At 46.1% G+C, this 21312-nt stretch overlaps 1 protein-coding gene across 5 annotated transcripts; it reads left to right on the forward strand.

Moving 5' to 3' along the window:
* Positions 1-338: 338 nt before the first annotated feature.
* Positions 339-20818, forward strand: LOC132454702 (ETS-related transcription factor Elf-2-like). Of its 5 annotated transcripts, none has more exons than XM_060048226.1 (10): positions 339-671; positions 7891-8032; positions 10567-10772; positions 12908-13021; positions 13778-13987; positions 14130-14207; positions 14707-14902; positions 16300-16758; positions 18124-18295; positions 18767-20818. In XM_060048226.1, the coding sequence occupies exons 3-10, from the start codon at positions 10715-10717 to the stop codon at positions 19301-19303; spliced, it is 1824 nt and encodes a 607-aa protein (XP_059904209.1). In that variant the 5' UTR covers positions 339-671; positions 7891-8032; positions 10567-10714; the 3' UTR covers positions 19304-20818. The 5 variants fall into 5 exon arrangements, with proteins under 5 accessions (XP_059904209.1, XP_059904205.1, XP_059904207.1 ...); XM_060048222.1 differs by lacking the exon at positions 339-671 and adding an exon at positions 2529-3223; XM_060048224.1 differs by lacking the exon at positions 339-671 and adding an exon at positions 2529-3048.
* Positions 20819-21312: the final 494 nt, after the last annotated feature.

Here is a 21312-nt window from a genome sequence, read left to right on the forward strand (position 1 = left end):
ACAAAGAATAAGCCATTATTTACCGGAACCACAAAGTCATTTACATTCAGGGCATTTAGCAGACGCTTTTATCAGAAGCGACTTACAATAAATTAATTGGTCAAAATAATTAAGATTAACGTGTCCATCATTTTCCATACATGTCCACCGAGGACAACGGGAATCAATGATGGAAATATAGGAGGAAACCATATTACAAAGAAACGTCTACGACGCGCTAGAGACGTGGGGCCCAGGGTAGCCTTCTATAATAAAGACCTTGTAATGACTTGTGCGTGGTGACGTCACGACTGTCGCTCACCGGGATGAGCGTGTCACTGATCACTGACTGCGGTGACCTGGATCGATCATCCATCACCAAAGGACCTCCTCCTCCCCCGCCTCAAAGCATACTTTAAATGCTGAGGGGGTTAGTGTTACCGTTTCAACCACAGCCTTCCTCCTCGTTGTTTTAAAGTCCTTCCAGGGAACTCCCTAGGAGGCGATGTCGCGGTCTTTATACTCAGAGATCACTCTGGTGTGGTCGGTTCGATTCCCGGTGGCTAGGCTAGCTCCTGACAGCTCAAGGGTTGAACCTCGACGACCTCGGAGATTAAAAGTTTGCAGCGCTGAGACTCCAGAGTAAAAGGGATTTTCAAAGTAAAAGGCGAGGGTGAGGGGAGGCGGCGAGGGTGAGTTCACGCATCACTCACTACACACAAGTTCACCCCATCACCAGCTCCGTCTGTTCTGCCTGTAATATATAAAATGTCGATAATTTATCGATCCCTAACCTGGTAAGGCTTAGGCTACTGGGACGTTAATCTCCCCAGTCCCCAGTACACTCTATGTCGCTTAAACCAGGGGTTCCCAACCCGCGGTCCGCGGACCGGAGTCCGTTAGACTCGTTAGAACCGGGCCTTGAAATATTTCTAGAAAAGCAAAAAAATAAATAATAATAATTAGTGTTTGCACTACTTTTGTGTTTATTTAGGTTTCAGGTGACTTTTCTTGTGTTTCTCTTTTAAACCGTATTCATCTTATATTATTGGATTGTTGAAGGGAGCCTGAGACATAAGCATTTCATTGCTGTTGCTTTAATTGTTGTGAATAGGAAAAATAAACCATCTTAGTAAACAGTATGATGCATCTTAAAATGAAGGCATTAAAACTGACTATCGGTCCTCCAAATTAGTTTATGAATATGCTGGAAGGTTGGGAACCCTTGGTTTAAACTGTGATCTGAGTCCATGCGGTGAGCGACATGTTTGCTCTGCGTGTTGACCCAGAGGTGTGTGTGTGTGTGTGTGTGTGTGTGTGTGTGTGTGTGTGTGTGTGTGTGTGTGTGTGTGTGTGTGTGTGTGTGTGTGTGTGTGTGTGTGTGTGTGTGTGTGTGTGTGTGTGTGTGTGTGTGTGTGTGTGTGGTTTATTTATTTGTTTATTACTGTGTCACTATCCTCCGACTTTCTTCATCTCGTCCCTTTGCTACCGATTGTTTGACCTGATGTCCAAAGTGTTTAGCATAATGTGGTTTAAACACGTATTCCACACCACGTTCCTAGTGCAGGACCCCGGCAGTCAGACCTTTATTCTGTTTATAATGGACCTTTGATCTACAAACAGACCCGAGGAGCCAGTCTGGACACAATGAGGTGACTTAGTAGAAGCCAAGCCAAAATAAAACAGTGACTGAGCAGTTGAGTACAAACTTAGTTGCAGCAGTCAAATCCAAAGACCATGAATGTTGGTTAAAGTGCTTGAAGCTATGCTGACACATATGACAGAGTATTCTTGTGGGGACAATGTTTGTTACAGAATAAGCCTGACATTTTGCCATTCAAAACCGTGTCTGAGCGTGACTGTGGGTGACTGTGAGGCCTTTGTTACAGTCGTTCTGCTTTTCTCGGCTCACGTTATAAGCAAGGAGTGGTAAAGTGACTCCTATGATTCACTGTGTTATATTTGATTAGAACCTGTGATATATTGCACGTTTGTTTGTGTGGTCACAAGCTAGTACTTGGGATGGAAAGGGAAGGGGTGTGTGTGTGTGTGTGTGTGTGTGTGTGTGTGTGTGTGTGTGTGTGTGTGTGTGTGTGTGTGTGTGTGTGTTCCACTAATATTATTAAGGTGGGTGAAAGTAAATTACTTTTAGATTCACATTTGGGAGTCTTTTAATAGCAACTTGCCAGGGAAATTGAGCAGTGAGCATTGAAGCCAAATGCCACATGTTGGTGAATCTTTAAGTATGTTAATATCCTGCTGGCTGTGATGTTGGTTGTTTCATTACTATTGGTCGAGCCAAACGGTAGGGCGGGACTTGCAACAGTCCTCAGTCTCTTGAAACAAAAGCTCTGTTGTCAAATGAACATGTGATTTGGTGTGTGTGCGTGTGTGTCTTGTTCCTGCACACACACACACACACACACACACACACACACACACACACACACACACACACACACACACACACACACACACACACACACACACACACACACACAGTGTCATGTGATCCGAGGGCAGGGCTAAAGCTCGGAGAAGTGCTGAGTTGCTCTCAGAGGTTCCTTACACCGCATGGAGTGAGTAGGCAGACAGCGTTCAGTCAGGCATCAGGGCTGGAGGATAGAGACTGCTGGAGGACAGACAGACAGACAGACAGACAGACAGACAGACGGATAGCTACGCTAAGGTCTGAGGCAATGTGTGGGAAGCTGCACGCCACAAACGACCACCTCCAACGGAGAGAAGGAAAGATCAGTGTCGGCATGGAGATGAAAAGGATTTCCTCCACTCCCCTCACTCTCACCCAGTCTCTCCCTGCCATGGTTTTTATGGGATGTATTCTCTGCTGGAGGACCGGCCATCGAGCCCGGCCTCGACTCAGCAGGTCTCCGGAGGAAGCGTGGTCTCGTCGGGGGACAGTTTGCTCGGCGGCGAGATGATTTGGCAGTTTCCAGTGTGGTCATGAGACTCTGTGACTCACACACACACACACGCATACACACAAACTAACACTCGGAGCAACAACATCCACCGTCCTGCTCTACTGTCCGCCCTCCTTCACCCCCGGTAAGAACAGAGCCGAGCTACAGGGTCTTCAGGGCTTCTTATCAACCTCGTCTTGTCCGCCTCACAACCCACTATTCAAGGCTTTGAGTTTACTGCTTGATGAGGACGTTTGACATAATGACCAGTGGCTGATGGGTTAGTGTGATACCGAGGTGCAAGGGTCACACGCATGCGGGTGAGTCTCACTCCTTGTCTTCTGAATCCATTCATTGTTGTTAAGTTAGCCGTTTGCCCAGTTAGCCCAAATGTTTGTGTTCTACCGGTTCCTACAGTGGTTTGTGTGCAGCCCTGTCGCCAATCCGGTTCGACCTGTTTAGCATGCATCTGAAAAGACGTTGCTATTCAAAGTTCACACTCTTTATCAAAAATATGTGTGTTCGGGATTTCCTCGTTTCTGTTCTCCTTTTACTGACTGCTTATTTGATATAGATGGGGGGGGGGGGGGGGGGGAAATACAATGACAAATATCTCTCATATCTCTATAAAAACATTTGTAGAGATATGCACCTCAAAGCAAACGTCTCTGTCTGTCTGTCTGTCTGTCTGTCTGTCTGTCTGTCTGTCTGTCTGTCTGTCTGTCTGTCTGTCTGTCTGTCTGTCTGTCTGTCTGTCTGTCTGTCTGTCTGTCTCTGTCTACCTTCCTTCCATCTTTTACTGAGTGCTTATTTGTGCAAGATATAGATGAGGGTTAAAGAAATGCAAGGACAATAATAAGCATTTGTTAAGAGAGATATGCACCCCAAAGCACACATTAGCATGTCTCTCTGTCTTCTTTCTTCCTTCCATCGTTCCTTTGGAGCATGCCAATACCCGACTCCATTGTGATGAGCATCTCGGGAACAACGACACAACCGCGTTCATTGTTGTAGTGCCACGTCTGCTGTTGGCAATCGGTTGGCACAATGTGACACCTGCCTTCATACTGTGGTGCACAGTGCACACACACACACACACACACACACACACACACACACACACACACACACACACACACACACACACCCCTCCTCAGTGTGGGTTAGGTCAAATGACAGTGGGTGTGGTGGAATGGTGGCTCCCCCCAGACCCTTAATGTGAATATGGATGTCTTTGTTGTGACTGTAGTCTTAACATACCTAACCTGTTGAACCTGGATTCCCAAATATCCGATAAACATTAGTTAAATACATACTTTTAACATTGGTGTAGAGAGCTGTCCTATCAAACCTAGACATGCCTTTGTGGTTGTGTACTTCGTCGAGATCATTTTGATGTTTCTCATGGTTTGTCGCTGGTGAAGATTCTTTCCCTGAACCTGCTGCTACTTTACAGCCAGTCGAGTCAGTTTCACATCCTCGATCTCCACACACCCCGTTCTGCTGGGAAGGGCGTGTTCTGGTTAGTCGACATGTTTGGGTAGCTTTACTATTAACATCATGCTATGCTATCATTTCATTTTGCTCAATGCAGTTGGGCCAATATAGGCCAAAACCTGTACAGAAACGCCTGGTGCACAGTCGATTCAGACGCACACCTAAACCCACACAAAAAGCCCTCTTCCTATTACAGTTTTTCTCAGTCGCTTTGGTACATTTCTCAGATCTGAAATGAAATTTGCAAAGCAGTAAGTGCATTTCTCAAAACAATGCGTTCAAATAGCAAAACACCATGGATTACCTGCAAAAGCCAGTCTCTTGCTCAAAATCCTTAGTTCATCTCTCAAAAGTAAATATCTGTTTCAATGAACATGTCAGTGCCATCAGAATGACAAGTCCTTGCGTCATTGTCTACGGATAAGACAGTCAAATTGCTTAGTCATGTTGTCAATATAACAGTGTACTCTTGAGGGATAATCTGATGTAAACTATGGCTAAAGTTTTGAAGACAATTATTGTAAATTGTAAGTTACACCTTAGTGTATGTGGGAGATTGATTGCAAGAGACTGCAAGAGACAAGAGACAAGATTCACATTTACGCTTTGACTGTTTGTACTGCAATTTGTTGACAGACCATGTCATTGCTAGAAATGTGAACATAGGAAAATCTCCTTAGGGTAAACTGTACATGCATTGCTGTCGGAATTACAGTGCAGTCATCCTACAACTCCTGACGTTCCTGTCTGTTGGGCCACAAATTCTCAGACAATTTACTGTAACATTGTATTGTGCTCCAGCTATATATATACTTGCCAGTTCATGGTTCAGGAGATGCACCTTTGAGCTATTGGTTGATCGTTGGTTGAACTAACACTTCACACATTTCCCTTCTTTAGAGAAAGGCAAGATTCAACTGGTAGCAATTGACCAATTCAGGATAGATTTAGAAAAAAAAAAAAAAAAAAGAGTCTAATGCCAGTGTATAGAAATGTATAGAAATATGCTTGACATATTATGACAACTTGTTCAACCATTTTGCATGTAAAGACTTATGCAATGAACTAATACCTAAATGTTGTGGGGGTGGGTGAGACTCTTCCATAGAGACCATTACAATACATTTTGATCAACATGACATAAGCAATGGATAATGTAGGAAAGAGCAGAGAATTGTACATAATCATGTGCATGGATGTACCAAAGCATTCGCAACGTGTTCAAATAAATGAGAAACTGTTTTTTTCATGTGCACAAGTGACACACTGATGTGAAAATTGAACAGGTAGTTTTGAGAATTTCAATTCTGATTGAAATTAACCAAAGCGACTGAGAAAAACTGTAAAAGAGCGTACAGTTCAATAGATCTGTGGCTGATGTGTGTGTGACTAAATAATTAAACGGAGGGGCTATTCTGGAAACGATCCGCTCCCTCGCAGAGAAGGAAATACCGTCTCAGCCCGACACATAAATTAACCAGCGTTCAGAATGACAGAGTGGGACTCGACCCCGCACCCAACCCGCCATGCTGTGCTTGTGTGATCGACTCCCTCATTCGCTTTTTGTCTCATTTTCAACGTTATATTAGTCTAACCCTTCCCCGCCCCTAGCTCCCACAGGTCTGGCCCCCTCCTGCCTGCCTCTGCAGCCCAGAGCAGATCAAACCTATTTCCTGTGCCACAGTTGTCATGGTTTCTACCCTTCTCTGTTGTAGTTTCATTGGACTTGTGTGTGTGTATGCTCTTAATTCATATATATATACCACCTTTTCTGTAAAAGGGACACAATTATGGAACACTGCCAGACCACTTGAACATATGACACCTTCAAAAGAAAAACAAAATTGTGGCTAATTCAACGACAATCTTGCTCACATACTTCGTTTTTTTACAATTTGCTCTCTCTGTATGTCTTCTTTTTCTTTTTCATTTTATTTTTAATAATGTTAATCTGGATTATTATTTTTAACCAAAAGTGTCCTAAATTAGCTTTGGCCAATAACACTATGACGCAAACGTCAGATGACAGCTGATCTATGTTTCTGTATCTGTCCTCGAATAAACCTTGAATAATAATGAGGGCATCTGTGTGGCTGGTTGTTGTTGGTTGGTCTATCTGGTTTCCTGTTAGTCACTCATCTTCCCATGATTGCAGACTGGCCCTTCCTGGAGACGGGGTGAGACGCTTGGGACCTTGGGTGAGAGGGACAGAGCTAGGCGGGGTGGAATGTTAGTTTCCTGTGCTGTGAGGAAGGTTGCTCTGACTTCTTACGAATAAGAAGGGGTGTGTGAGTCTGTTGTTATCTCACTGTTTGATTCATGGTGTCATGAGTCTTGTTTCAGTACATAGAGGTGCTAATTTCAGGATCTTATCCAGTCTGTTGTGCAAGGCGAAAAGAGAAGAGAAAAGAGGTGTAGCAAATTAAGGCATGAAAGATCCCATGAAAAAGAAAAAAAGTGTATTAGATTAGGTTGTTATTATATTAAGAAACGATTACATCAACTGATTGTAATAATGTAAACACACAAAGGTTACCCAAAGTAAATATATACAAATATGAAAGGTTTTTTTGGAGGTTGTGAAATGATTAGGAATCAAGGAAGATAAGAATCTGAATTCATAACACACAGAGACCAATGTGATCAAAAGCAAGTCACAAAGTGGTGATGACCTTCTGACGCAGATAATTATATAGGTTACCTTGACATGCACAAATTATTGTGGCAATTTCGTTGATCGAAGAAGACTCAGAGATGAGTTGAATGAGATATGATTTTTATTGCGGGTAAGGATCACTAGGTCACTAAGATCACTTAATTCGACTATGAGTAACTCGATTCGATTATAGTTTGACTAAGGTGTTTACATGCATCTTAATAATCCAATCATAGTTGGACTAACCCAATAATTCGATTTTCTTGAGGGTCATGTAAACGCACTGACTAATGCTGCTGTTCCTTGGATTTCTCTGGATCAACGCTCAAAGTGTGTGAGGAAGTACAAGATACTCAAAGACTTGTCTCCCATCTTATGATTATGATTCCAAGTTTAAATTACCAGGATCTACATTACTCCGCTGTCACAGACCTATTTAACACGTCCCATATATTAAAATGTGTAGATGTGGTGGACTTCTGTATATATTCAACGTTTCCAATTCACTACGCCTATCAATGCTTGGATTTTGTTAAACCCGAGCTTCATTGGTACATAACATTGGTGGGTGTGGTAGTTCTCTCTCTGTGTTAACATGGGGGTGGACCAGTGTCTCTGGTTTCCCCTCGATGCAAAACCCATGACGTCCCTGCATGTGACAAGGGGCACATGACCTTGGCATTGAAGGTGCAGCCCTTGTGTCTAGAGGGGCTCACTCTGAGCAGACATGAAGGATTTTTCCACAACTAGCGTTGTGTCCGACTTGCATCTGAATTTTGAATGTGATTCGTCTGTCAGAAATGTGACCGTGCGTCTTTAAATATCCACTCCCAGGCCTGGCTCAACTCTCCAGAGATCCACCAGGTGGAGCCGCTACGTCAAACTCCAGCGTGGGTGGTGTCCTCTAGGGTCCTGGATGGAAGGTGACGGGGGAAAACCCATGGAGCATGCTCTACAACCATGGAGGAACAAGGTGGTGGAGGTAGGAAGGACCACACACACACACACACACACACACACACACACACACACACACACACACACACACACACACACACACACACACACACACACACACACACACACACACCGTTCTACTCATTTGGTTAACACATTGACTGTACAAAGCCCAGAGTCTAAAGTATTTAGCATTTTGAACCGGCATACAACCTCCATAATGAAGGAGCTGATCTGAATCAGAGTCGACTGTACCGGTAGACACAACAGTGTTATCCATTCTCCGATGTATTTGAGTGGAGAACTAGATGTAGGCTTAACGGACGCAGTAGATACCAGAGCTCTCTCCACTGTTTGCCAGATTAGTCATCAGATACCAAACCGAATTTCATGGCTGCTCCGTCATCCCATCTGTCATCCATCCCTCTGCTCATTTTCGCTTTCATTTGTGCTCCCCCTCCAGTCGGGGCCCAGCCCGCTGGGGGCCCGCTGGGGCCAACCCTGCAGGGGGTGCGGAGCCCGTCTGATGGGGGGGGGTGGGGGTTCAGTGGACTTGATGTAAGGAGGAGTCTGAAGATGACGCAGGTTAGATTCTTCTCTTGCTTTCTTGTTTGCACCGATTTTTTGATATATTTTTTTTTGCCATCTGTCCCTGATTTGTGTTTTCTCTGACCTCTCGGGGGGGTCACTGACGGAACAACGTCTGGGGAACTTCCACATATCTAGGTGGTGTACTTTTTAATTTGATGGAATACGTTTTAGGTTGCTCTTGGTGTCAGAGTTGATTTTATGTAATATAAATCTGTTTTTTCCGATGGCGTTTTTGTCTGACCTGTTCTCGGGCGGGGGGGAGAGGGGGGGTTCTGTTTACCTGTGTGCTGGCACTGCAGTATGGTTTGGGCATGGGAGTTCAAAACTGTATGGTGTGAAGAGTTTGGCGTTAACATACAATTTATTTTGCACACGCAATGTGTGATCTATAATTCACTGGTGCAGCTCAGCAAAGGGATTTTTTATTTTATTTGTAAACGTTTCCGTTTTTATAACGTGAGGAGAAATGATCAAAGTTGTCTCAGGAGGATAGTTTGCTCTGTAACTGAGTTCCATGCAGTGGAGGCAGTCCCACATGCTTGTTATTATGAGGCCAATATAAACAGTAATGATAACTTTACACATAGTTATTACCCATGTGTGGGTAATGGAATGAATACTTTCCTTTTTTATTTGATACTTTCCCTAAACTGCAATATAATGTAGAATTTCTCACAGCCTTTGCTGACTTTTCATCAAATAAACAATCTTCAAAACTGATTTGACAGAAAATGGTTAGCAGCAGTACTGAACGGCAAACAACTGTTGGTGTTACCTCCGCCTGGCCAACGCCGCCACCTAGTGGATATTCTTGAGTACTCCTATATCGTTATGAAACTGGAGGCCTACTTTGTTTTGATCAATGATGCTGGATCCGTTTTGATTGGCAATCCCAAAATATTGTTATACGACTGAATTATGGAGGAAAAGTAGCAAGTATTAAAGCAGGCAAGGAATCTAGTAGGCATAGTTGGGATTTTGTTTTCAATACATGTTCCTTGTTATTAATAGGAAGAAAAGCCAGCACTTGATTTCCTGGGTAAAGCAGTCATATCTATTTGTGTTTTAGCTGCCTATTATTGTTATGATTAAGAAAAATCTGTACTAAAGTGACAGAACATGTGACCTCAAAATGGGACAATAAAGGTCATCTTGAAAATAGCTGGAAAATTACAATCTTGTCTTTTCTCCTCAAAGCAAAATTCATGAAGACCAGTTATTAAAGGTTTAAGTTGGTTGTTTGAATGAAAATGAAGCACATTAGTAACCAATGTGCTTTTACCTTGCATTAATCGACGGTATATGTTATCCATATTTTATCTACTTTCTTGTTTTGATTCTTATCACGCTATTGGTTCCCTTTTCAGTTTCTGATTTTCTGATTTGTTTCGGTATACATGTTAGACTTCGATATCTGCCCTTTTGACAACTTCTTTATGAGACTTATTTGGTTCAACTTGATATCATTGACCAAAATATCATTGATGAATGCAAAACAAACTATGACCTAAATGACCCGAGGTTAAAATAAGCTTACCAATTAATAAGGCAAGGCTAAATGTGTTGTTTGTGCTGTGAACAAAACGTTTCAGTATTACATTTTATATAAAAAATATCTCAATAGTTAGTAATGCAATTTTTAATTCATAATTGTTATTCCTCTTTGAAGTTATAATACTTATGTCTGTAAAAATAATATTGCAGTGTAGTTATATAACCTCATCTATATTTATACGGTTGTAGAAATTCTTTGCTAAAGTCAAAGTACCCTGGCCCCTGTAGAAAAACTTATTGCGTTTTTTGATAACACACAGAGACCAATGTGGTCAAAAGCAAGTCACAAAGTGGTGTTGACCTTCTGACGCAGATAATTGCTTCACTTCCGATCTTATCACGCATCTCTAGTTCCCTAAAAGGATTCCTCTCTTCCTGTTTGTGTTTGTTTACGTCCTTCCACGCAAGAAGTAGAGCGCTGCAAGGATTTCCTGTATAGGGCGGCGGACGGATACAACTCTGCCGACGCACTCCGGTCGAATCCGAGGAGATTTCCCTGAGCGGCGGAGTGATCCGAGCAGTTCCAAGTCAATGTGGATCCGCAGCCAGGGAGAACATGGCGACTTCACTGCATGAGGGGCCCGCAAACCAACTCGATCTGCTCATCAGAGCAGGTAATACACTTACAACCATGAAAAGCCTTTCTCAGAATACTATTTCCAAACTATTCTCGATGTTACCTCCCGCTACCGGGTAGTTTTTAAGTGGCCGAGGGGCAATCAGGAAGTGCTCACCTTGGTGGCTGCAGCCTGCATGGCGCTGCTCCGCGGTCACTTTAAAAGCCGGTTTTAAAACGTTACCCTGCTCCGATGTATCCACGGACTGCACCTTTAGAGAGGGTTTTGCACGGTCTTTCATTTGCATAGAAGGATCAGCGTTTATAGCCCCCCGTTTGCGCCGGGAAGAGGGTTCAGAAGTGGCATGGGGAACCAGGAAGTGTAAGGATGTTGTCTTTCCTGCGTCTTTGCCACGCTGTCTGAGTCGGAAGGACATGTGCATTTATTTTTATAAACCTTTCTCCAGCGGCGATCTCTTGTGTCGTCCTAAATCATCCCTCTTAGAGTTACTATGCTCATCTTTCTGTCTGCTATGGTTGCGTTTGTTGAACTTTGTCGTGGCATTTTGTTTCATCCTTGGTAGATATCCCCCCCCTGAATAATAAGGGTATTAATTGGCATTAATTAAATCACTGTGTCCTCATCATGTGGACATGTGTGATTACATTTAATCTGAATGATTTGGTGTCAATGTCTTTATTCTTAGCCCGGTAGATTTAACGTTAGTCTAACGGTGTTGTCCCGTCGATTATCGCAACAAGTCGAAAAAAGTCATTCCATTTATATTTGGCGGGGTATCTTTTTCTAATATATTCAGTAAAGTGCGAAGTTTTCTCTTTGTTTAACTCCAAATTGATCAACCTTTCACTGAATCTATAGCGGAAGCATTGTTATGCATTAAGGGGCGGGCCCTGCCTGTGATTGAGGGCGCTAGTGGGCCAATGCCGTGAGACAGGCGGGATAATGCCGAGTCAGAGTGAATCGTTGTCTTTCGGGGGCGGGCTCTTGACGCTAAAACGAGCAAATCCCGTGAGGCGGAGGCGTTGAGTGACGGGGAATTGTGAACGTCTTTGACGAGAACTGGAGGGAAAGGATGAAGAGTGTAAACACGGAAGTCGCACTACCGCCGCACTACTTTCTGTGGCGCTTGCCTCTTGGCGTTCCCTAAGTAGCACAATATTGTGGTTTTATTTCGTGCATTTACTCATAATTAATAATAATTAATTGTGTATTATTAATAATCTCTTTCAGTCTTCACTGCTCATATAATTATTTATAGATATAGTTCTATATGTACCATGAAGCCATCCACCCTAATTAAAATGTTTTAATGTAAGCCGCTGCCCTTTACTATATATGGCTGAAGCCCCCCCAGACCTCTCAAGGCCTGAGCTCTCTGTTGTTTCGGTGGTGTCTACCAAAGCACCCCCTTTTTTTTTATTTCATGTCCCATAGGGTCCCTGCTTGGCTGTTGCCTAGTGTCACGGGGGTCTGTGTCTGGTCTAAAGATAGCCCTCTGCTCTTTCCTATGCGATGCCTGGTCCCGCACTCAGATAGCCAAACATGGACAAGGTAGCGTGTAAGGAGATAGTGTGTCCCCCCACCGCTACTGAGTGACAGCGACAGCAGGTGCCCTGGCTTCTCTCAGCTGGTGCCAAATGGCCCGTTTGCATTTCTATCACCATAGATTCTCCTTGACTTCCTCCCTGTTCTGATTCCAATGGTGGCATAGTTACATGAAAGTGGTAGATTATATCAGCAGTTGATTACCGCTTAGTATTTTTGTTTGTTGTTGTTGAATAAACGTGGTACTTTTGTTTTTTTCTTGAACATTATGTATGATAATCCAGCGCTATACTTTATTTAAGTCCTCCTGTTCACCTACTTATAATAATTGTATTTTAACCAACTGTATTGTTGTATTGAATTTAATCATTATTATTATTTTTGTTGTGGAACCTTATAGTTTCACATAAGGTATACCAATGGCGAAGGTTCAAATGACTTTTAATCAATTTTATTAGAATGAAAAGCACAAATGCAATGCATTATCGCCATTACATGTCGCCATGAATGTATCTTCGCATCGGCACTCAAACATCATCAGGAGGTGCTTCGTAGTTCCACTCGTGCCGGTTTGCCGTTTAGACGACGCAGTCGTCTAAACGTGCTGAACCCGATGTGTGTTTCAGTGGAGGCGTCTGTCCATGGCAGCCGTCTCCTTTGCTCGGACAAGACCATCGAGGCTGCGGAGGCTCTGCTGCACATGGACTCTCCCTCCAGCCTCAGGGGAGGCCGCAGTCCAGGTATGCGCACACACGCACGCACGCACGCACGCACACACGCACGCACGCACGCACGCAGTTTGTGGAACGGCTTCACAATCACAACATTGACCATGTTGTCACTGTAAAGGTTAAGTAAATAAGCAACACTCACGGGGCTTCCACTGCTTTACCTGTTTTTCCTTCACTGAGGACTTGGGACTATTCCAAAGGACAAACATAAGTGTATTTTATTTATTGAACGAGAGAAGAAGAAACAAAGTTCTGATGAGCCACAACCTGCATTATCCGTCACGATGGACGACTTAAGTTTGTTTAGCTGGAGTGTCTGATCACATCACCTTGTCCTTACGGCTCTCTGTAGCTCATCCCCCGCTGTCTCGATCAGTGACCCTCAAAAATCTCAGCGTACTAGACGTATCCCCTCTCAAATATTATTTCAGCCGAGGACCCACCTCACCGGCCTCAAACTTTTTTGGGGGAAAAAAATACTCACAGTTTAGTGAGAAACATGGGCCTGTGCCTCATGCAACTGTTGGCTAATTCCTCCCCACAGAAGAAGCCCAAAGCCAGGGGAGAGTCAGAGCATGTGGAGGTGAACCCCCATAAAATACACTACCGGTGGGGTCACCCATTCCTTTTACGGTTTTCAGCTGTGCTAACATAATTGCAAAACAAGGGTTTTCTATTCATCAATTAGCCTTTTGAACACGATTTTCTAAACAATGTACCATTATAACACAAGAGTGGTGTAGTTAACGTATCCCCCCCCCCCAGATGCTTTTGTCCCGCCGTGCGTCGCCACGCCGGACTTCCTGCACGCCGCCATGCGGCCCGACATGATGACGGAGTCGGAGGTGGAGGTGTCCACCGAGGACTGCTGTGAGGAAGAGGAGGAGGAGGAGGAGGAAGATGAAGAAGAGGAGGAGGAGGAAGAGATGGAGACGCAGGAGGAACCCGAGCCAGAACCCGTGAGGAAGAGAAAAGGTAGAGGAGAAAGAAACCCCCCCCCCCCCCCCGCCCTCTTCCCATATCTTGGTATTATCTAGAGCACCATCTAGTGGTGTAAGCACTGATGTGGTTGTTGTTGGATGTTGACTGATTATATTGGTTATTTCTCCCCTTGTAGTGGGACGAAAGGCCAAGTCGGCTAACGTCAGCGGCTCCCCGGACCTCGGCGTCAAGAAGAAGCCAAGAGAGGGGAAAGGTACGCATCGTATTGTCTGTGTTAAGGTGACCGGGCCTACTTGATCAAAGTGTGTCCATACATTCATCATCGCAGGACTCGGTTAGGTGGGGTTCCCAAGCTAGCTCTCCCAGAAAGATGAATGGTAAATGGACTGCATTTATAAAGCGCTTTTCTAACCATTCGCCAAAACTAAATCGCGCTTTACAACATCGCCTCAGATTCACCCATTGATTCACACATTCACACACATACGTGTGGAGTCAACCACGGAAGGCGACAGCCAGCTCATCAGGGGCAGTGTGTCGAACACTCTGAATATGAATCAGAGGAGCTAGGGCGTCGAACTAGCAACCTTCAGGTTAACATTAATCCCGCTCTACCCTCTCAGCCACACGCCGCCCTAAGCGGGATTTGTTCCACTAGTTGAGGAGTAGTTGCATTGAAGAGTTCCAAGAGCCTTGTGAGCGTCTCGCTTCATGTCGTCCTCCTGTCCCCCCCTCTCTCCCTCCCCCCTCAGCGGGTAGCACCACCTACCTGTGGGAGTTCCTGCTGGAGCTGCTGCAGGACAAGAACACCTGCCCCCGGTTCATCAAGTGGACCCAGAGGGAGAAGGGCATCTTCAAGCTGGTGGACTCCAAGGCCGTGTCCAAGCTGTGGGGCAAACACAAGAACAAGCCCGACATGAACTACGAGACCATGGGCCGAGCCTTACGGTAGGGGTGGGCGACTATTCGAACTTTGGTCGCGATTTCGATTTTAGCGTCAAAACGATCACAAAATGAACATAATTGATTGTTGTTGTTGTTGTTTTTTTATTATTTTTTGGTTTTATAGAAAGGGCAGAACAGCTGGATACATATCTGTATATTATTATAGATTGGAAGATTTACTTTGGACCATTTTGTGTATTTTCTTAAGGCGCAATTTCAAAGTTCTCAGTTACAAAGTTTTTTTTGGGAGAGACCTGCTGAATAAATATATCATGTTTTCAAACTCAAAAATAATCGTGTGAATAACCGTGTTTTCAATATTGACCAAAATAATCGGGATTATGATTTTTTCCCCTAATCGAGCAGCCCTACCCTACGGTATGAACGGGTCTGGGGGGGCACAAGGGGCTCCGGGGATACATTTACATTTGGCAGACGCTTTTATCCAAAGCGACGATTTGTCTGAACAAAGAGAAACCATATATATCGCTGTCGGTACAGTAAGGATGTTCATAGAACCAAGTGCCAAGCACCTACCTTTTGTGAGGTTAATCCATTCCCCGTATGCCAAAAAGATGGTTGGGATAGGAGGCTGCACGAGGCTAAGTTCTACTTTTAAGTGCAAGGATGTACAACATGCAATAAGTGTGTATGTCATTGCCCCACAAATTATTCCAGTACCAGATTATAACGTTGGTCTTGGGCGGCATTTGGCTCAGGCGGTCGAGCGGGTTGGCTGGTAATCGGTAGGTTGCTAGTTCGATCCCCGGCTCTTCCTAGAGCAGAGTGTCGAGGTATCCTTGAGCAAGTGCCCTCACACCCTAACGGCTCCCGACGAGCTGGCTGTCGCCCTGCGTGGTTGACACCGCCGTCGGTGTGTGAATGAGTGGGTGAACGTTAGGCGACATGGTGAAGCGCTTTGAGCGGCCGCTGGTTAGGCCTAAAAAAAAAATTTGTTTGGTTCCGGTTTCCGACCGACCCTGTCAATTTATGTGCGACCCAAATTATTTTATGAGCTTTAAAAAAAAAAATAAAAAAATACAAATAATAATCTTTTTTTTATTTTTTTTATGCAAACTATAATTACGTTTTTGTACAGCTCCTCTTCATTCTATACAAGGATGAGCGAATTTTCTCGTTTTTAAATGAAAACAACCTACCTATCATTCGCTGCCGCTGGAAAAAATAAAATAAAAAAATAAAATAAATTCCCTACCTACCCATGACCTCAACTGACAACCAACAGGAACCAAACTTTTTATTTTTTTTAGGACTAAGGAAAGCGCGGTATAAATGCAGTCCATCTACCATGAACTTCCCTCCCCTGCACACGTGAACTTCGACCCCCCCCCCCCCCCCCCTGGAGCCTGAGGTCCTAACCCCCTCTCGCTCTCCGCCAGGTACTACTACCAGCGAGGCATCCTGGCCAAGGTGGAGGGCCAGCGGCTGGTCTACCAGTTCAAGGAGATGCCCAAGGACATCGTGATCATCGACGACGACCACGCCGACGGCCACGCCGCCGAGCTCGTCGCCTTCTCGCCGGCGCCGGCGGCGGCGTACGAGCGCGTCCCCCCCCCGCCGGACATGCTGCTCCAGGTGACGGAGGTCTCCTCCTCCTCCAGCAGCAAGAAGCCCAACATCCTGAGGGGCGGCGGCCGGGCGGGCGCCGTCGCCGCGGCGATGGCGGCGGCGGCGGCGCACACCCCCGCCGCCGGGGACAACAAGGCGGGGGCGCTGGGCAGGGGAGGGGCGGTGGCCATGGCGGCCGGCGGCCCCCGGATGGTGACGGTGTCCGGCGCCGACGGGAGCCAGATGCAGCACTCGCACACGGCCATCATCCCCACAGCCTCGGGGCCCAGGTCAGTGAGCCGTACCCGGGACTGGGGGGACGGGGGGACGGGGGGACGGGGACGTTGGGACTTATTCAGGTTCAACAATCGTATGTTTGATTTCATGACGGCCGCGGTTGTTGAAAAAAAAAAAAAAAAAAGGGGCACGTGTGAAAATGAAATTGAGCCTTTTTTGCATTTTGAGAAGACCGGCCACTGGATGTTCAAACCCCATACCTACGTTAACATTAAGGGCGTCTATCAGACCCTTTATCCAAGGCTTACAATAAAGGTACGAACACACCAAACGCGTACCCCGCGTATAGACGCGTATAAAATCGGCAATTTTTCCATAGGGAACCATTGGTTTACGCGCGTATGAGCTGCGTAGATGCGTTACATGCGCTAAAGCAACATTTTACCCGCGTTAGCGGCGTATATATACGCGCGTACGCAAGGAGTTCAAAAAATTGAACTTTTTACGCTCATACGCATGACGATTAGCTGCGTTGCCCAATCAGCGTGGAGCTTGACCCGACGTCACTGGCAGAGAGTAGTGACGCTTGCACAGAAGCATACGGCCGACATCTTTCTTTATTCTGGGTGGAAATAGTAACATAGTTACGCCATTAAATGCGTTTATGTAAACATTTTTAGCGAGAAATGTGCATTTTACTTTCATAATGTTCACTCGGTGAATGTGAAGGATGTTTGGTTTGATAGTTATGACGAAGAGGGAACGCTCCGTTCACTTGCATGGACAGAGTCTCTGGTTGCTAAGCAACCTCAACGTCTTGGCGGACTATATCTCTGCTGATCAACACTACGAATGCTGGAAACACACCAGACACACCATGTGAAGTTATTTAACCCGATTATTGTTATTTATATCCGAGATTATTTAATCTAACCCGATCCAAGCTCTATCATGCACCCAAACACGGCGGCGTTTGGGTTTCCTTCCTCGGACTCCTAAATCCAGCGCAGCCACAGGCGCGTAGCTGCGTACGTAGGACCATTTTTGACACAAAATGGTCGAGCAACATTTTAGCTGCGTTACGCGCGTAAATCTTCCGCGGGTTACGTATCCAGCAGAGACTGCTAGGATGAGACGCTACACGATGCTAAGTGCTCTCTTTAACTGCCAGGACGTACAACATACAATAAGTGCGCACATTAAGTTCCAGAATACCTCTTCCTACCCATTCCCTAATGGTGGATATAAACCACAAGTGGGGCGGATAAAGGCGTCGGCGAGATCACGAGTATAATCGTAAAACAATCGATAGTCTTCCAGTGTGTTCCCTTAAGGTCGGCACGGGACACTCTCTCTGATTGGTGGAAAAGTCGCTCACTGTACCGTGCGCGTCTGTGCTGCGTTTCCCCGGGCGACAGGACGGTGAGGGTGGCCATGCAGATGCCCGTCGTCATGGCGACGTCCATGGGCCAGAAGATCTCGACGATGAGCTTGGGGCGGGGGCCCGGGACCCCCGGACACCCCACCCTCCTGACCAACGGCTCCCCCATCGGCACGGCGACCGGCAGCAGTGGCTCCTCCCAGCAGAAGGTGAGTAAGCCCCGCCCACGCCAGCGCGGTGGTCCCGGGGCCTAAAGGGTGCTGTCGGCAGGGTGTCCGCGCATCCTTAAAAAGTCTTAAAAAAGTCTTGAATTCACGTTTCTAAATTTAAGGCCTTGAAAAGTCTTAGATTCGTTACAAATGTCATATGCTAGTCTTAAATACTGTAACACAAGGTCTTAAATTTGTCGGGGCAGGACAAATCTTTTATTTATTTTTCTCTTGGGACTGTTCAGGAAGGACATGTAGAGAGGCTTCTTTCTTGCTAGCTGCATCTATAAACGATTATCTGCGTGCTTGCTAGCTAGTCTGAGGTAATGGGTAGTTGAATTAGTCTCGTTGAGTGACACACATGCTATGCTTGGGTTATGATACAGCGGGATCCCCCCCACCATCGCGTGTTTTCTCTCCGACCCCTGACCCCGCTGTCCCCCTGCCCCCCCCCCACCCCCCCCCCCACAGGTCATGATCCAGACCCTCCCCACCATGGTTCCGGCCACGGCGGAGAACGGCGACAAGATCACCGTGCAGCTGGCCAAGATCATCACCATCCCCTGCCAGCTGCAGGCGCCCGGGAGCTGCACGGGGGGGCGCCACTCCCAGGCCGGCCTCAGCCTCTTTGGGGGCCCGCTCACCGTGCGCGCCCTGGCCCCCGTCACCATGGGCCCCGGCACGCAGGTGGTGCGGCTGGCCGTGCCCTCCCAGGGCCACCCACAGACTCTGGTGTCCGCGGCGGGCGGGGGCGTGGCGGGCGCCGTGGTCACCGTGTCCACGGCCAGCCAGACCATCCAGGCGCCCCCGCACATCATCAGCGGCATCATCAAGGCCGCCGACCTGGTGATGGGGTATCGGGCCCCCGGGGGCCCGAAGGCGGGGTCCGTCCCGGCGCCGGCTGCGGCGGCCCCCCCCCAGCAACCGGCCGAGGACGAGAGGAAGACGAAGGAGGTGGTCTTCGTCCAGAGCATCGTTAAGGCAGAGGAGGTCGAATGTCCAGTGTGAGTGTGAGCCTGGTTGTGTGTGTGTGTGTGTTTGTTTGAGTGTGTGCGTGTGTTTGTGAGGGGGGGGGGGGGGGGGGGGGAGGGGGGCAGCAGCAGCAGCAGCAGCAGCAGGAGGTATCTGTTTCGTAGTGATTTGTGCGAGTGTGTTTGCATTTGCATCAATCGAGGTCTTCTCTTTCAACATCTCAATCGTCTGGGAGCCGCCCCCCCCCCCCCACCCCCCCACCCCCCACCCCCACCCCCACTCACACACACTCTCTAAACCAAGACGTTGATGTAACCAGCAACAGTCTGCGAGACTGAAGCCCCCCTCCAAGCTCTTGGACCTTGCTCCACCCCCCCCCACCCCCCCCCCTTTCACCACCTTTTGAACCTCCAGTTTTTTTTTACCACAGACTCAATTCCTCAGTACACGGGCAGCCTAGGCACCACGGTGTACAACATCGCTAAGCTAACGGGACCAAACAGAATCACTACAGTTCTGCCCATTTCACCGTGACAAACAATGTCCTGAGGGAGGGGGGGGGGGGGGGCGAGAGAAAGGGGGGGGGAGACTGAAATGTAACACTACAGTAAGAGGTGAAATAGTTGGAGCCAGCCAAAATGTCGACTGACGCGCAAAGAACAAACAATGAGCATAGTTTGCGAGGCCGTTGGGTTGTTGTACAGAAAAGGTTTGGTTTTGACCAAATGTCGAAACCAGCATATTATTGTTCGTAAGCCTCTCTGAAAACCTCCCGCAGACTGACTGGCCGGCACTGCCGAAGCCCCGCAATCGTTTCAGAGAAGCAAGAGCCAACTTAAACTTTGTGTGCACGTGTGTATATATTATATATCTGCTATACAATGTACAACTTACGATAACAGAAAAAAAGCCTTAGTTTAATTTGACCTTTTTACATGTACTGTCTGTACAGTATTGTTTCCTTCATGACTTGTACCAAGCGCAGTATTAGTACTGACTCCAGTTTTTGTTTTAGTTTGGACAAATCCATCTTCTTTCTTTCTAACAAGGAGACAAAACACCCCCTGTCGAATCTCGCTACTTAGTTTATCCGCGCACGGTTTGGATCGACCACATACGTTGGGACTTATTTAGGGTTAATAATGATATGTTTTATTTCATGACGGCGGTGGCTTAAAAAAAAAAAAGGGGACATTTTGCCTTTTGGAATTTTGCAAAGACAGGCCCCTGGATGTATTAAGCTTATTTGTTTATCGGACGACCACTAAAATGATTAACGCCAGCGTAAGAACCAGTTGACGTTTACCTCCTTCAGAGGGGAGGTCTTTTGTACCTTGTTTAGACTCAGTCCTTTAACATTTTCTTTTTTGGTTTTGTTTTCCTCTCCTTTTTTGCAATCTTAAAAAAACGAAATCTGGATATAAGAGAGAAAGATGTTCAGACTGAACTGTTTGTATATTCAACATTTGAAGTATATTCTATTTTGTTGTACTCTTGTTTCAAAGTGTATTCATGTAGATTTTAATGATATAAAGACATTTGAATCCTTAATTCCTGTTTTTATTGATTTGTTGTTAATACTACAGGATACCTAGTGTGAGTCTTGTCAGACTTGACAAGGACAATCCCAGTAACTTATAAAACTAGTTTAAATATAACATGAGGAAATGCTGGCCAAATATTGCACAAAACTGAACTTCTCTGTTCCATTGAAATCCAGAAAGAAACCAAATAGGTAAAATCAATGATGGTATATGTTGTCAAACCAGTACATCTTAATGGTTTAAAAACGTTAAGATGGTTTCTCAAGACTTTGACTCACAGAATGTGTTTGATTCTAACCTCTGTTCACACAGCTGTAAGGGGGGGAAATGTATTCCTTTCGGTAGGGGAGAGGGTTGAGACGGGCCACCAGGGGGTAGCCGACCACGCTGGAGTGGTCACATAACACATAACCAAACGCAGATGAAGCACGGAGCGGTTGCAGTGTCTGGGACCCCCGGGGACCCCCTCCAGTTCGACCCGTTCCCTGGGCTGGGAAGCTG

This window comes from Gadus macrocephalus, chromosome 3, assembly GCF_031168955.1.
Source record: "Gadus macrocephalus chromosome 3, ASM3116895v1".
Taxonomy (NCBI): domain Eukaryota; kingdom Metazoa; phylum Chordata; class Actinopteri; order Gadiformes; family Gadidae; genus Gadus; species Gadus macrocephalus.

Bases quoted from the DNA above. Each gene is read 5' to 3' on its own strand.
- LOC132454702 (XM_060048226.1), top strand. From the start codon at position 10,715: ATGGCGACTTCACTGCATGAGGGGCCCGCAAACCAACTCGATCTGCTC. The intron at 13,988-14,129 runs GTAGAGGAGAAA...CTCCCCTTGTAG, and splicing joins ACCCGTGAGGAAGAGAAAAG to TGGGACGAAAGGCCAAGTCG. The intron at 14,903-16,299 runs GTAGGGGTGGGC...GCTCTCCGCCAG, and splicing joins ACCATGGGCCGAGCCTTACG to GTACTACTACCAGCGAGGCA.